General features: G+C 45.8%; 1 protein-coding gene across 3 annotated transcripts in view; it reads left to right on the forward strand.

Annotated features, from left to right (window-relative positions):
* Egflam (EGF like, fibronectin type III and laminin G domains) overlaps positions 1-17,152 on the forward strand; it is a 179,968-nt gene extending 162,816 nt beyond the window's left edge. For all 3 annotated transcript variants that reach the window (XM_055601137.1, XM_055601138.1, XM_055601139.1), the window contains 4 exons: positions 821-964; positions 8,143-8,226; positions 11,619-11,722; positions 14,407-17,152. In XM_055601137.1, coding sequence (XP_055457112.1) covers positions 821-964; positions 8,143-8,226; positions 11,619-11,722; positions 14,407-14,561 — 487 coding nt within the window. In that variant the 3' untranslated portion in view covers positions 14,562-17,152. The remainder of the gene's footprint in view (positions 1-820; positions 965-8,142; positions 8,227-11,618; positions 11,723-14,406) is intronic.

The following is a 17,152-nucleotide window of genomic DNA, read 5'->3' on the forward strand; positions in this document are numbered from 1 at the left end:
CCATGGAAGTGGTCCTGGCCAGCTTAAAGAGATCTGAGCATCTAAATTCTCCGGGAGCCTTGGCTTCAGGCTCTCATAGTGCCTTGCTAATGGAAATATTAACTTATACTTCCTCCTGCCTTACCTTTCACTGGAGACCCTCAGGCCACATCAGATAAATGCTGATAATTTTAGCCAGATGAATTTCTAAACTAGCCTTAGGAAGTGATGGACACACAGAAGCCCAGGGGCCTCTTCCCAGAAACACACACAACCCCAAAGCCATCCTGCTTGACGCTCGCTGTACTCATAGCTTCCTGTGCATTCCTCTAGGTCTCTGTCACGGCACCCAGCCAAGACCAACATGTCCATGTCCTTGTCCGTGTCCATGTCCCCCTTCCACTCCAGCAGTGCCCCAAGGACAGCCACTGCTGTCCATGCTGGCTTTCCACGGTCATGATTACAGCCCAGGAAAACTTTGGATTTGAGCCTCGTGACAGTTGGGAAACCCACTGCGTGCTGTGAAATGAGGGGCAGCTTCCCAAAAGCCAATGAGACAGGAAAAGAGAAAGTCTGTGCATACAGCCACCTGCCTGGGACTGTGATCTTAGCCAATGTCTTGGTCTGTGAGTGCCTCCTCATAGGGTAGACAGTGCTGCTCAGTGAGCATCCAGAACTTCCATGAATGGCTCGACAATGCTCCTTCTACACACTTGATGCATGTAGATGCAGAGAGGCCAGATTAGCTCCATGCCTGGTTGCTTAGGGAAGGCAAGCAGGGATGGACTCAAAACAGATGTTGGTGGTTGGTTTCACGGACTCCACTGTGCACCTCCTTCAGGGTGTCGGGACCAAGGGCCAATGCATTCATGAGGTTTAAGACAACCGCCAAGGATGGCCTGCTGCTGTGGAGGGGAGACAGCCCCATGAGACCTAACAGCGACTTCATTTCCCTGGGCCTTCGGGATGGAGCTCTGGTATTCAGGTAACTTCTTTCCACGCTAGCTTTAGCAGCATTTTGGCATTTTTTTTTTCCTCAAAGAGGGCAGACTTTGCTAAAGGGGTAATCCCAAACACACTCCACTGAAGTTGGCAGTAGCGGGAAGGCTCCCACCTCATTCCAGTTTCCTGGTCAGCAAATTCACACCACTCCCCATTTTTGCCAAGTTACTCCAAGTTTTACTGGACTGCTGTCGTACCCTTTCATCTCTACATTGTCTCTTACTGTGTTCAGGCAACCGTGGCACAGGGAGCAGCTTCAAAGGAGACTGGCATCGTTTCAGTGTTTACTGTCTGGCCCTCTGCAGGGCAACTCTTTGTCCCTTGTTCTGGTGTGTCACTACTGTAGGCTCCCAACTGGTGGACTAGAAGCCATGGGTGTGGTGATGGTAGGCTTGGGAGGATCTGAAAAATCTAACCTCCAGGAGCCTTGGCTTTAAGTTCTATCTGCTTTGCCTTCACTCTGTCGCCCTGAGGGCATATGCTGCTTCGTGGTGTTATGCTGAGAGGAGAATGAAATGCAGATTTGTGTCTTCACAGAACAATCCAACACCTGGATCTTTGTCAGTGCTTGAGTGGTGCTAATAAGGCTGTCCCAGAGGTCCTTGCTTCCTTTTTGAAAGATTCATTTCTTAAAATATTTTTATTTGTGTGTGTGCTTGTCTGTGTGAATGGATACTGTTTTATTTTATTTTTGAAACAGGGTCTCACTTTGTAGTCTTGGCTGACCTGGAACTTTTTTATATAGACCAGGCGGGTCTTAAATTCACTGAGCTCTGCCTGCCTCTGCCTCTCTGGTGCTGGGATGAGAAGCACTTACCATTGCCCTGCAGTTCATACTTACTTTAAGTGAGTTTATATAGCTCTTCAAGTTGTCGACTGGATGGCTATGTGGTAGTTAAAGAATTACTTGGCACACACTCTTAATCCCTGCACTTGGGAGGCAGAGGCAGGCAGACCTCTGTGAGTTCGAGATCATCCTGAGCTAGTTCTGGGACAGCCAAGGCTATACAAAGAAAAGACTGAACCAAACCAAACAAACAAAAGTGGGCACGTTCTCACTTATCCCTGCTCTTCTTACCAAAAATGAGAGAGAACTCAGTTTCTAAAGGTTGGGGCTGTCTTGTTAAATATGAAACACCAGGGCATCAAGATGGCAAAAGGTGCCGCCACCGAGCAGCAGCGTGCTTGTGGAACTTGTTAAAAATGTCGATTCCCAATTCCCAGGCCCAACCTGACCTGGCTGTCCTGTGACCCTTTCCCCCACAAGATTCAGTTTTGTGCTCTGGCTCTGGGTCCTTTGTTTCATGGGGAGGTGTCTGTTAAGCTTTTACTCCTTTAGTATTCCACCCCGCTTCTCCTCCCCCGATCTGGTGAGGATCAGTAAATAATTAGTTAATGGGAATTGTAGCAAAGGAGAGAGAAGTGATGCAGACTTAATTCCGGGCATCTGTCAGTCACATTTGCTGGGGAGAGCAGGGTTGCTGCCAGCCAGGCAAGGCATGACTCGAAGCTGTTCCATTTGAAGAAAAGACATTTTGAGAGGAAATGTGACTCCTGACATCAGCCCTGCTCCTCGAGTCTGTCCTGTCACGGGGAGGTTGTAGTGCTATGTGGCTGAGGAGCGGACACCAACAGGTGAGAAGCAGCTCTTCCCCAACCCAGCCTTCTCCCCTGACCTGTGACCCCACCCTTGCTTCCCCACTCTCTTGTTGCCACAAGGTCAGATGACGAAGAGCTCTTCCCACCCTGCCGGCTCGCTGCTGCTTCAAAGCCATTTCTTTGTGGTTTTCCTGTGGTTAACCTCACTCGGGCCTCAAGTACTTGATTGTGCCCAGAAAAGGGAACTGAAACAGTAGCTGAGTAGAGGGTGGGGGTGGCCCAGCTCCCCCTCAGCGGCCAGCTGAGCTCAAAGCGTGGAGACCTGAGAGAACTGGCCACGGGCTCCTGCCAGCTCTGTTCTCACCCCAGGCCCTGGAGGAGCCCCTGACAGCCCCCTCTCAGCCCTAGCATTCTCCTGGTAGCAGGTTCCATCCTGGACTCACGCCATAGGTTGCTCTTTCTGGAGTTGCTGAAGTTGTCTTTGTCCTTTCTTGTGTTCTGTGTGAGACACACTTCTGGGGCCCTGTCAAGGGTAGAACTGGCACCTACATCTACAGCCACTTATTGCTGCTCCCTGGGCGCTGTCTTCTGGGCGGTTACCCTACCACATCCACCTATCTATCCAACACAGCTGCATGGGAAGGCTAGGCTGGTCTGGGGGCAGGCAGGATTAGGATGTAGGCAGGTCTAAAAAAAAAAAAAAAAAAAAGCAAACCTCGATGAGTCACCCTCACTGGAGAGTTTGTCCCAAAGGTAGATTCCTGGGTGTGCACACTCCCAGCTCTGATGGAGTTAGTGAGGGTGCTTCCAGGGATCTTATTGGCACCAAGCACCCAAGGGTTCTAGCAAACACACCCTGAGAAATAGGGTGTGAAGTGGCTTCGGGGTCCCATACACTTCATTCCTCCTCATGGCTGTTATCTCACAGAAATCACCTACCTTCTCTCAGCCTCCGTGGGAGAAAAGGCTGGTTGGGAGGTTTTTGTGGGAAGGTGTGGCTGCACATACTTAGCATCCTGCTTCTCTGAGGAGGAGGCAAGGAGGTCAGGGGTTCAAAGCCGTATTCAGATTCATAATGAGTTGTGTAGGCAGTGTGTACTAGATGAGTCCTTGTCTCAAAATTAAAAAATAATAATAATAAATTAAAAAAAAGAACAAAATATTTGACCTTAGGGAGCTTGCATCAGTGAGGCCTAAAGTATATACTATTCTCCAAGGTACACAGAATCACTCTTAAGGTTGCAGTGGTTCTAATACAAACCAGAGAGAAATCCTGAGGAGGAGGATGCGCTCTAACTTTCTAGACTTTTCTACCCTCACACAAATTCAGATCCTGTGCTCACTTGCCACTAAAATTCCTGCCAGAGAACAGGAGAGAGATGAGCAATGGAACTTTCAAGCCGCACACCTTTAGCTTAGGAGCCAAGTTGAACACACAGAGAGAAATCAAAATGCTCATCTGAAATGAGGGTGACTTTCAGTTTTATTGCAATTTGTTTCATTCTAGTCTGTCATACGTGGAGCACAAAACCAACCAGGAAGCTTTATGGATGTCGCGTGATGCCCTTTCCCACTTATTTTGACCACTTAACATTTTCAGGCACCACAGAAAAGGAAGAGAGGAAGAGATTTGATATTACTAAAGTGTCTCACACCATGGGTTAAAAAGGACATTACTGAAAGTGTCACCCAGTAAAGGCCTGAAGATGTCCAAATAGTTTCCAAGGAGCAGAGCCACTTCTAGATGGCTTACCTTGATGGCTAGCCTGTCAGCCATTGGTGCAAGCCAAGCTAGGGGGCTTAGGATAAACTATTCACGGTAGCAAGACTCAAAGAACATTGATAGAGCATCCAGTTATTGCTTTAATGGACTGATAGCAAGGCATAATTTCTGTGCAGCACATACCCGCTCAGTGAACAGCTTGGGAGGTTTTAGAATATGTGGAGTCAGGTGTGTTAGTGAATGGGAAGTAGAAACGGGAAGATGGAGGAGTTCCAGACCAGCTTCAGCTACATAATAAGTTTACGGCCATGTATATGCTGCACATAAAACAAATAATCCAGGGAAAGTATGACCAGACGTTTCTTTTCAGGGCCTGAAATTATGGAGTCAGGACCGGAGAGTTAGGCTGTGAAGAAACTAACCTACACAATGGTGAAATTTTTGTCTGCCAGAGTCTATTTCAGCTCCCGTGAGCATGTTATGCCCTTCAACTGGGTAAGAGAGCTACTGGCTGCAGAAAAGAATGAAGCCCAGCCTTGTTCCACCTGCTTCGAATGCAATGGAAATGTTTTAGTCACAGGCACGCTGAATGGCACATTCAGAGGTGGCTCCTTGCTGTTGTTCACAGGTCACCTGAGTGTGGGACCTGGGCATTCCTGATAGTTTAGTTATGTGTTTATCACCTGTGTCCACTCCCCTACAGGGCTCCCCTTCCAGAAAAGACCTCAGGAAGTTCCCTCAGGGTGCATTGCCAACCTCCTGAGTAAGCTTCTCCAAGTCCCACAGTTTTGGCCTGGTAACGTTATTCGCTTGGTTCCTACTATGTATTGTGTTAGTTAACCATCCCTATAGTCCTGCAGGGAAAGTGTCATGCTTGTAGTTGATAGAATTAGGCAAATCATCTTGAGTATCAGAGCTGGTGAGATGGCAAGCCTGAGGATCCAGGCAGGTCTGTAGAATCTGAGAATCCATGCTCGGTCACCTATGTCGTTGCTCGGCACAGCTTCATGCAGTAACTTAACCAATCCCCCAGCCCTGCTTCATGTTCATTTCTCTTTCAAATTATTACATTTATTTACTCTGTATCTCACCCATTCTGCGTGTGTGTGTATGTGTGTGTGTGTGTGTGTGTGTGTGTGTGTGTGCGCCATATGCACATGTAGAGATGAGAGGACAACTTGTGGGACCTAGCTCTCCTACCATGTGGGCTGTGGGGCTTGCACTCTGGCTCCCCGGCTTCATGAAAAATACCTTTACCCTCTCAGCAATCCTGCAGGCCTGGGCTCATTCTTTTCTTCAAAAAGCATTTGGCTCCCACATAAGGAATTCACAAAAACCCCACCTTCTGCCTGCTTTCTAGGAGACACGACGTGGGAAAGTAGGCTAGAAAGCAGTGCGGATTTTAGGGTCGGAGTGGCAGCTGTGTCCCGTGGTTTGTCAAGGCATCACAGCTTCTGTTCTTGGGGCAGCACTGTGGCTGTGTTGTTTCTTTGAGACTCTGTGAGGAAGTGAATGAGCTGTAGAACTTTCTCTGGGAAAACCGAGTGCTTTTTATTCTCACTGTATTCTCAGAACAAAGGTCTCTGGAAGGAACCAATATTTTATCTCAGCCTTTCTCTTCCCCTACAGTGTGTAGACACCTCCCCTCTCACAACAAGGACCCCACTCTCTGGAGATCTGAGCACATGGTCTGATTGTGTTATCCAAGCATGGTCTAGGGAGTTGGCCCCCTGCCCAGGCTGGAGTAGATAACTCACTAAATATTTGCTGGATTGAGTTGAATTACAATAACGGAAGGAACAATGGGTTGAGAGGGCTGTTTCTCTTGGGAAACGGACCTATGTCCTCTGATTCCTTGAGGATTTCAGGGTATCTGGGAATCGAGATGCTACAAGGTAGGTCTGATTTTAAAGGGTGTAGGACAGAGAATACAATCTCACTTCTGTGTTTTCAGGTAAATTCTTTTCATCCCTTTGGAGTCCAATTTACTCTACAATATTGGCTCTTTTCTTTCTTAAAGTGAAAATGTTTAGTAGTTTCCTAGGACTTCTATTATAAATTACCATGAATTGTATAACATTAAGAAAAATCAATGTTTGGCCAGGTGTGGTGGGCTTATGCCTTTAATCTCAGCATTCAGGAGGTTGAGGCGGGTGGATCTCTGTGAATTTGAAGACAGCCTGATCTACAAAGTGAGTTCCAGGACAGCCAGGGCTGTTACACAGAAAAACCCTGCCTTGAAAAACAACCATGGAAACTGAAGCACCAACCAAGAACCATGCATGGACTAGACTTAGGCCCCCTACACAGTTGTGGCCAATAGGCGGCTAGGTCCTCATGCGGGTTCTCCAGTAAGGGGAGCCCGGGCCTTCTCTGACATGGACTCTGCTGCCTGCTTTTTGATCACTTTCCCCTGGTGAGACTGCCTCACCGGGCCTCAGGGGAAGAGGATGTGCTCAGTCCTGATGCAACTTGATGTGCTGGGGTGGGTGAGTGGGGAGGCTCCCCTTCTCTGAGGAGTAGGGGAAGGGAATAGGGGGAACAGGGAGGGCGGGACCAGGAGGAGAGGAGGGAGAGGCCTATGACCAGGATATAAAATGAGTAAATAGATGGACAGATTGGTCTTCATGTGGGTGTCCTAGCAAGGGGAGCTGGAGCTGTCTCTGAGAAGGACTCTCTTACATGCTTTTGGACCACCTCCCCCTGGCAGGGCTGCCTAGCCAGGCTACTGTAGTAGAGGATTTGCTCAGACCTGTTATGACTTGATGTACTGGTATGGGTAAGTGGGAGGAGGGTCCCCCTTCTCTGACAGGAAGGGAAGGCTAGGAGAAAGAGAAAAGGAGGATAGGAGTAGGAGGAGAAGAGGAAGGGGCTACGACTAGGATGTAAAGTAAATAAAATGATTAATTTTAAAAATAAAATGAATAAACAAAAATAAAAAAGACCCACCCCCAAACTGCAACAAATCAGTGTGTGTACAGTTCTGGAGACTAGAAATCCAAAATTCAACATGTTGCCAGGACCTCTTCCCTGGCAGGACAGAGAGGGTTGTGTTGGTGCTTCTGGTGCTGTCCTTGGTGTTTCTGGCTAATAGATGCACAGTTGCGGCTTCTGCCTTCATCAGCACATACTGTTTCCCCCCAATGTGTCTCTCTCCAAATTTCTTCATGTAACAGTACCAGTCATATTGATCAAATGTGCCTCTAACCCAGTGTGGCTTCATCTTAACTAATTGTATCAAACTCTTTTCCAAAGAAGGTCATATTCTAAGGTTCAGGATAGACAGAAATATCAGAGAAACACCATGCAAGCCAGTGCAGATGATAAACCCTTCTCATTAGTGGTAGTACTGTAGCTACTGATGTTTCCATACGTGGGCCTGAGTCGCCCCGATGACCTAACACTATGTGGAGAAAGGTGGGCACAAAGCGGCAGCTGTCTTGTGCCTCTACTTAACTGGTTATCTGTGTTAGAAGCAGAAGGGGGTGCTCGGACCTGGGAAGAGGGGAGCTGGAGCGATTTGTTATTCATCCAGCAAGGTAGAAGTATCCTAAATGCAAGTTACATGTGAATATTCTTAATACTCCTGAAACATACATATAAAATGGCATAAAATGGCTTAGATGGTAAAGTTTATTCTAGCACAACTGAAAATGTAAAATGTCCTTCATTCATGTAATAAGCTGGAGAGTGTTGATATTCTGTGCCAACCTTGTTACTTTGGGTTAAGGACATTGCATTCTGGGTGAGCTTTTGCAGTGAGAGCCTTTGTGACTGGGCAGCTCCCTGAACTTCCGTGTTCCATTGTTTCTTTCCTTGTTTTCCCCTGACACTTTTAGCTACAACCTGGGCAGTGGTGTGGCATCCATCATGGTGAATGGTTCCTTCAGTGATGGTCGGTGGCACCGAGTCAAGGCTGTCAGGTGAGCACCTACCAAATGGAAGACAGAACCAGGCTACACGAGGGCAGATGTCTGCCCAGCTTCCTTTCAGTACTCCTATCCTCTCACCCAACTTTACCCGCGTTCCTTATATTGCCACCAAATCCCATGCCCTCTCCTGACACCCGTGGGCAGACAGCCCCACATCTGCTCTGAATGGAAGGAGATGGCCTGCAGAAGACACTTCACAAATTTTATTGTGTATATTCACTTCACGTCATCTTGCATTACAGAATAACACTTTTATACAAGCATATAATGTATTCTGAGCACATCTGCCACATACTCCCACCTTCCTAACATTTCCATTGGCCCTCTTTGTTCCCTTAGACAACGTCATTTCTACTTCCATGTCATATGTACATATACGACTTTATTTATCTGTAAATAAAGAGACGACACGGGAGAAAAAAACATATCATTGTCTTCTTGAGACAAGTTGGTTTGATTAATATTATATCCAGAAGCATACATTTTCCTGAAAAGAACATTTTGTTTATATAAATATAATATCTATATCTATATATATCTATCTATATATCACATTTTTCTAAGCATTCTTTGGTTGCTAGGTTTCCTGGGTTGCTCCTGTGGCTTAGTTACAGTTGTGACTGCTTGTGAACATCCATGCAATAAACATTAATGCGCAAGTATCCTTGTGACATGTAGGGTTATTGTCCTTGGAGTTTTACCAAAGAGTAGTACAATCGGATCATCAGATCATTGAGGTACCTCCATATTAATTTCCATAGTGGTTAAACTATTTTACATTCTTACCAGTAATCTGTAAGAATTACCTTTGGTCTACATCCTTGCCAGCATTTGTTGTTGTATGCAAAAAATGCCTTTCAGTGGCAAAATTGGAGTGGGTCCTTAAAGTCTCACAGAATGAAAATGTGAAGGCCATGAAGACCTTAAAGAATGCTTTAAATGATCTTGCATAGGCCACTTTAAAAGAATATTATCCAAGCAGTAGAAGCCACACACGTTTCCCCAGCCCCCATGACATATCTGTGTCCTCCCAATGCCGGTTGCCATCCTGACTTTTGATTAATTTTGGGCAGATCACCCTGTGTCTTTATAATTTTCTACATGTGTCTTTACTCCTAAAAATGCATTTTTAGGAAAACAAAAAGCAAGTCCAAATCAGCAATGCCAGTACTGCATGTTAAGTGAGTCCAAAGTGAAAATGAGCTGAGTAGAGATTTTGATTACAGTTCCCTGAAAATGCACTATGACCTTTGCTGGGGAACCAAGGGGTGACAGCTAATGTGAGGCTCGGAGGCCATGGGGGCTCAGCATTGTCAACATCCTCTTCTGCTTCCATGCAGGCTGTGTTAAAACCCTATTCAGTCCCCCTGTCTTGACCTTGGAACCTCAGGAGGCATGTGAAGACACAGACGTAGACCTGTGTTTGTCTGCTGCCATGCAGCCCACAAAGTCCACATGTGTATGTAGGTATTTCAACAAAGTACTCCACCAACTCTAGTTGTTTAAAAACACAAATAATTTTCCATAATGAATAATTACAGATTTGGACCTCAATTTTTTTTTCTACAAAACAGGTCAAAATGCAGACACCAACCTAACTTTAAAACACTCCTAAACATTCAGCTTCTGAGTGGCTCCTTTCTCTCTCACTCATTTGAAAAAAATTGGTTGCACACAGGCATCTCCAGAGGAATGTGAAATGCTTTGGTTCTCCACGCCAACCACATGTAATCCCAACAGCTGCCCCAGGAACATCAGGAAATATACCCTGCTTATATCCTTGGGTCAAAATGGTTGGTAGGATAGTCAGACACTGTGGAAGAATTTAAACTTTCATAATTATTGTGGTTTTGATTATGTAAATGAAGATACACAGTGGTGTGGAGACCAGTCCCTCCTTCTACATCTAAGGACACAGATGTTAAATGCATTTCCCAAAGCTGTGGGAAGAGCCTAGATCAAAATGCATTTCTGTTCTACCCCATGATGCAGCCCACACACAGGGATTTCAGACATTTGGGAGAAATAATGTATTGGAATGTTGCCTCAGAAGACTTCATGTGCCAGCACATGAAGCTTGGCATGCGCAGATCGCTTAGAAGACATAGCCCCTCCTATTGACATCACTCATCTCGTTTTCAGTATGACTGGGGTTACAGCGAGGGCTGGTTAGGAGATGAGGCCAGGAGCTGGGTAGGTTGGAGTATCTACTCGTATATTGTGAGTTGTGAGCAGACAGGCCTAGTGGGAACGGGGTCAAGGCTGTAGCTATTACATATGACAAGAAGAACTGGGCTGACATCTTAATTCTCTATGGAAAGCTCCAGGTCAGAGACAGTAGAATAAGCAAAGAGGGAATCTCTATGGGGAGCTGGTCTCTGCTTTGTGCCCTGTCTTGCTTTGTATCATTCTGGTCTTGCAAGCATGACTCCTGATAGAGTAGAGGAGTATCTCACTCATCCAACACCTTATGCCAGGTAATTTAGACACAGTGCTTTTTAACAGTTCATGTTTTCAGAAATTTAAGATCTGTATTTTTCATTTTTTATGGATAAAAACAATCATATGATAATATGTGGATAACCATAGCAACATTCCCTCTGGCCAACGCCAATACAGCAAGCTGTGTGTCAGGTACTCTCCTCTGTGCTTTGCATGTATAACAGATGTTCTCCACAATAGCTTTCTGGGATGATCTTACCTATTACCATTTCATATAAGGGCATTAAGCCTCACAGATTTCACTTGCTCATTCATCTGGTATTATGAGCCACAAAGTATTCAAGATGCTGAAGATCACTGAGAAAAACAAACTCTTTGCCCTGGTGGGCTTGCATTTTTCTAGGAGGCAACAATGAGAGGTAACCAAAGTGAAATGCATTATGTAGCTTAGCAAAAAAGCGATGGTCCTTTTTTTCCAATCTGAGGTGCTATTGATTAGGAGACATGTCTTTAACTCAGGAATGTACAAAATGAAAATATGCTCATAGTTGCTGAGCTCAAGTAACTGGGAATAGTATAAAGTAATGGGGGTGGGTGGCAGTGCAAGCAAGACAAAATCTGAAGACAATTTCCCATCACAACATCCAGGTATGAGGGTGTAAAAATCAGGTTTAAAATACAGAGGGCATAGCAGGAAGAAATTCTTGAAAACTCAACAAATGAAGTGATGGTATCAGGCAGTGAGCCCGGGTTGGTCCCACTTCCCATGGGACTATAGAAGTTGGCAGTGTGTGTGTGTGTGTGTGTGTGTGTGTGTGTGTGTTGACAACCTCATTACTTAGCACACAGTAGATTCTTTTATACTTCTAAACCCAAATGATTGAATTAACTCCAAGGATGATACTTTTTTTCGGTTGGTTTCAGTTTAATTTGCTTTGCAGGGATGGCCAGTCTGGAAAGATTACAGTGGATGACTATGGAGCCAGAACAGGCAAGTCACCTGGCATGATGAGGCAACTTAACATCAATGGGCCTCTCTATGTGGGTAAGTGACCTTGACCAAAGCATAATCTGTCAGGGCTTTTCCTTCTTTTTCTCATTAGACCTTTATTTGTTGTCCCAGGACTGTGTACTGCACAGGGTCAATCAAATACCTGGAAATCAGGAAGCTGTCCAAATAGTCCATTCTTCCATGTTCTGAACTTCTGACTCACAGTTGAGAGGGACAGGAAGGGACTCACTCACATTGCTTTTGTGCTCTGGAGTGATCCATCAGGAAAACCATGCTTTTCTTGTTTATAGAATAGGAGCCTTCTAAATATAGCCACATGAATTCTCTCTAAGGAAGGAGGATCCGGCTGTGTCCTCGCTCAGAATAGAATGAGTAGAATCCCTATAAATGGCTAGTAGTCTACCACGCAAACAGAAAAGAAAAAGCATGAGTTGGTACTTTTTGTGTTTTCTAAGTGAGCTTAATTAACAGCGGCCAAGACAGCACCTGTTGTTGACATTATACAACACTGAAAATATCCTGGAGAGCTATTTGGTTTTAAAACTGTCAGCTGAGCTAGAAATCACACCTGAGATCAACATTTGTAGCTTTTGGAGGTGGAGTTAATTGGCCAAAATCAATTTAATATGTGTGATGTACTAGACAGTTTGTCCTTGGCCAGGGGGCACTCAAGTGGTCCATTAAGAATCTCCAATTGTCAGATTCTTCTTTTTAATTAAATTTTTATTTTTATATTAATTACGGTTTATTCATTTTGTATCCTAGCTGTAACCCCCTCCTTTATTCCCTCCCAATCCTACCCTCCCTTCCTCATCTCCTCCCATGTCCTTCTCCAAGATCACTGAAAGGGGAGGTCCTCCTCCCCTTCCATCTGACCCTAGCCTATCAGGTCTCATCAGGACTGGCTACATTGTTTTCCTCTGTGGCCTGGCAAGGCTGCTCCCCCCCCTTAGGGAGAGGTGATCAAAGAGCCACCACTGAATTCATGTTAGAGACAGTCCCTGTTCCCCTTACTAGGGAACCCACTTGGATAAGGAGCTGCCATGGGTTACATTTGAGCAGGGGTTCTAGGTTATCTAGGTTATACGCATAAATGGTCCTTGGTTGTAGTATCAGTCTCAGAAAAGACCCCTGTGCCCAGATTTTTTGGTTCTGTTGCTCTTCTTGTGGAGCTCCTCTCCTCTCCGAGTCTTACTATCTCCCCTTCTTTCATAAGATTCCCTGCACTCTGCCCAAAGTTTGGTTATGAGTCTCAGCATCTGCCTTGATACACTGCTGGGTAGAGTCTTTTAGAGACTGTCTGTGGTAGGCTCCTGTCCTGTTTCCTCCTTCTTCCAATGTCCATCCTGTTTGTCTTTCTGAATGAGGATTGTTCATCTTACCCAGGGTCCTCCTTCTTGCTTAGCTTCTTTAGGTGTACAGATTTTTGTAGGTTTATCCTATATTATATGTCTAATATCCACTTATAAGTGAGTATATACTGTGTGCATCTTTCTACTTCTGGGATACCTCACTCAGAAATATCTTTCCTAGATCCTATCATTTGCCTGCAAATTTCATGATTTCCTTGTTTTTAATTTGCTGAGTAATATTCCATTGTGTAAATGTACCACAATTTCTGTATCCATTCCTCAACTGAGGGACATCTAGCTTGTTTCCATGTTCTAGCTACTATGAACTAAAGCTATTATGAACATGGTTGAGCAAATAGCCTTGTGTTTGGGCATCTTTTGGATATATTTCTAGGAGTGGTAGAGCTGGATCTTGAGGAAGCACTATTCCTAATTTTCTGAGAAAGCACAAGATTGATTTCCAAAGTGGTTGTACAAGTTTACATTCCCACCAGCAATGGATTCTTATAAGCAACTGTCAGATTCTTATAAGTGAATATTTGCCGTATAATACCAGATAAACATACTACAATCCACAGACCTCAAGAAGCTAAATAACAAGAAGGTCCCTAGGAGAATGCTTAATTCTCATTCAGAGGGCAAATGGAATAGATACTGGAAGTGGTTGAAGAGAGGGAACAGGATGGGACCCTACTATAAATGTCCTCTGGAAGACTCTACCCAGCAGGGGATGGAAGCAGATGCTAAGACAACCAAAGTTTGGGCAGAGCACAGGGAGTTGTAGGAAATAGGGGAATAGAAGGACCTAGAGCAGACAGGTGTAAAAAAACCATAAGAAGACCAACAGAGCCAAAAAATCTGGGCCCATTGGGGCCTGCAGAGACTGATGCACCAACCAAGCTCCATGCATGAAGAGGACCTAGACCCCCTTCTCAGATGTAGCCAATAGGTAACTCAGTCTTCATGTGGGTTCACTAGGAAGGGGAGCAGGAGCTTTCTCTGACATGGACTCTGTTGCCTGCTCTTTGATCACATCCCTCTGGTGGCAGGGCATTGCCAGCCTACAGAGGAAGAGGATGCAGGCAGTCCTAATGAGTCTTGAAAGGCTGGGGTCAGATGGTAGGGGATGAGGTCTCCCCTTTTTGAGAAGTAGGGAGGAAGAGGCAGGGAGGGTGGGACTAGGAGGAGATGAGGGAGGGTCCTACAATTGGGTTGTAAGGTGAATAAATTATAAAAAAAGTAAACTTAGAAAAAAAAGAGAATATCTAACTGGTGACATCACTTCTTGGCTCATTCTCTCTCTCTCTCTCTCTCTCTCTCTTCTTCTTCTTCTTCTTCTTCTTCTTCTTCTATGCCTCCTTGCAGGTGGAATGAAAGAAATCGCTCTGCACACGAACAGACAATACATGAGGGGCCTCGTGGGCTGTATCTCTCACTTCACACTTTCCACTGATTACCACATTTCCCTTGTGGAAGATGCTGTGGATGGGAAAAACATCAACACTTGCGGGGCTAAGTAACACAGCTGGCCTTGACCAGGGGACGTAGCTTCTATCCTGATCATCCCAGGGGCCCAGAGACCCTGCCTGATGCTGCACAGAGACAGAGGTCTGGGGGTCAGGTGTGTTCACTCTCATCAAGGACAAAGTACACCCTGATGGGAGCCAGGACTGAAGGCCCTGGGTGGCCTTTTCTGCAAACACTCTGTGGACCAAATTCAGTGGACTACTGTGGTTAGGAAGCATCGGTCTTTTTAACATATAGAGTCTGTGAGAGATCATATGTCAATGCAAGTTCCAGAAATTCTCTGCTGCAGCTCAATGGCTATGTTGTGTTAAAGAGAATGAAGCAATACTAAGAGAGAGAGAGAGAGAGAGAGAGAGAGAGAGAGGAGAAAGACAGAAACAGAGAGAGACAGAGAACCACCACCACCACCACCACAGAACAGTATTAAAATACTTCTGCCCTTCCCTGACTTTTGACACTAGCAGAATGACTGTGTTACCCTGAACTTCATACTTCCAGTCTTGGCCTATGGATTGTGTAGATTAACCCCTTTCATTCCTCACTGACTCAATGTGCTCTGACTAGTCCATGAAAATAAAGGTTGAGGGGGTATTAAACATAGAATCATAATCATACTGGGGCCCCCTTTCCAAGCTTACCTCTAATGCAAATGTTCCTTTTATGATGCAAATTGAAGAAAATGGGTCCCCTGATTTTGTAGCTGTACTTTTTTACGTGTCTATTTTTATAGCCATAGACTGTCCACACTTACAGTGTGCTTTTGAAAGTTGGGGGGTTGGATCTTAATTATGGCACCCTTTCCTAATAATTTTCTGTCAAGGGAGATGTGATTGGGCCATTTGTAGTGTCAGTGGATCGGTAGAGAGTGAGTAGGGTGGGGCCACTGGGAGCAGTGACTGTTCTCTCTCGGTGCATGCTCACGGCTGTCCCAAGTGACGAGATTAAAAGGAGGTGGGTCATTATTGCCATGTTGTTTTAAGAGAGGGAAAGTATCTGTAATAAAAAAAAGAAAAAAAAAAAGAAAGAAAGGGGATGAGGAAGAACTCCTTCAGTCATTTGTGGAGATGGGACTGATCTTGCAGAAGCCACACCTACAAAGGGACGACAAGGCTACTGGAGAGTCCAAGGTTGTGTGGTGTGGGGGTATGCCCTCAGCAGGATCCAAGGATCTGGGCCAGCACAGAGAAGGGCACCTTCTCCTTCTGTGCCATCGGCTGTGCCCTGTGCTATGCCTGCACTTGACTGCAGACAGCTGGCTCCCTGGCGGGTCCCCATGACAGGACTTACTGAGGGAAAGGTGAGATGAACACTGCCCCTCTGAGTGGAAGGAAATCTGATCTGGCTCCTGAAGAGCCTATAATTAGTCTCAGGCATGACTCTTTTCTTGTTTGTGCAGCATCCATTCAGCAAAGACTTGAGCTTGGTGCAAAGCACAGTTTCAGGCATATCAAGAGATGGCTAAATAAGCCAGAGAACCTTGCCCCATGCTCCAACCCTCTGCCTCTTAGCCGCCCTTCATGGCAAGGGATAACAGTTACAGCAACAGTCACAGTGATCTTCCTCTCCTGCGATGTCACCTGGTAAATGCCATCTGAAAAGAGGCATGGGGTACAGTGTGAGCCCCATAACCTCTCAGTCACCCTCACCTCAACACCTCTTCCTGGAGGCTGCAAGGCCAGGACTTCCTATGATGAAATAGAGTTGTTTTTTGTAGCACATTTTGAATGGATTGCCTCTGGGGAAAAAAAAAAAGATAAATGTTGTGATTTTAGCAAAATATCCAGCTGACCAGAGGCCAGAGAGCTGTCCTTTGGATGAGTTGTTGTTCTATGCAAGTGTTATCCTAGGAAAATGCAGTGACCCGGGGATGAGGGCCTGGGAGTGTGTGTTGATTCTGAAGTCCTCTCTGGGTGGGGAAGCACACGGGGTTAAGGGGAGGTGGTGACAGTGATGGGGCGATGGGCTATAGGCCATAAGGGTCCTCTAGGTGCAAAAGTGGTACAGTAGAAGGATTCAAAGGGGCAAGGAGTCTCAGGGTCTGGGCAGAAGATAGGAGATGGAGGATCATGGCTCTCCCATCCTCTCCAGGCACAGTGGAATGAGTTTATAGCAGACACAATTATGAGGCTCAAGTCTTTAACCTCTAGCTGAGGGATTAGACCTCACTCCATACTAATGGGCAGGAGATCTGGGAAGAGCTTAGCTTGGACTTACGGGTATTTTGCTTTTATTTCTAAGTGTAGCTATTATCTCTTGCCACAATAAGGCTGTCTAACACCCAAACTCCACCCCTGCCTATGGTTCACAGCAGTAAGTTGCTCCTGTGCCTTGAGTGGCTGGCCCGGAGGCCCTACCTACTTTGGTGGTCTTGACAAGGTGCTTCTCCAAGTCTTTGCTGGAGTCCCTCATATGCAGAGCGACTGGGATGATAAGGGGACTTGGATCTGCTGTATGCGGCCCTCATCTTGCTGAGCCCAGTTGGCTAGTCTCGTCATGCCTGTCTCATGACAGTGGGGGAGAGTAGGAACGAAATTAGAGAGCAGTGCCAGGCAACCTAGGCTCATTTCCCCCGCATCCCCTTGAC

This window comes from Psammomys obesus, unplaced genomic scaffold, assembly GCF_907164565.1.
Source record: "Psammomys obesus unplaced genomic scaffold, mPsaObe1.curated_primary_1811, whole genome shotgun sequence".
NCBI classification, from domain to species: Eukaryota; Metazoa; Chordata; class Mammalia; order Rodentia; family Muridae; genus Psammomys; species Psammomys obesus.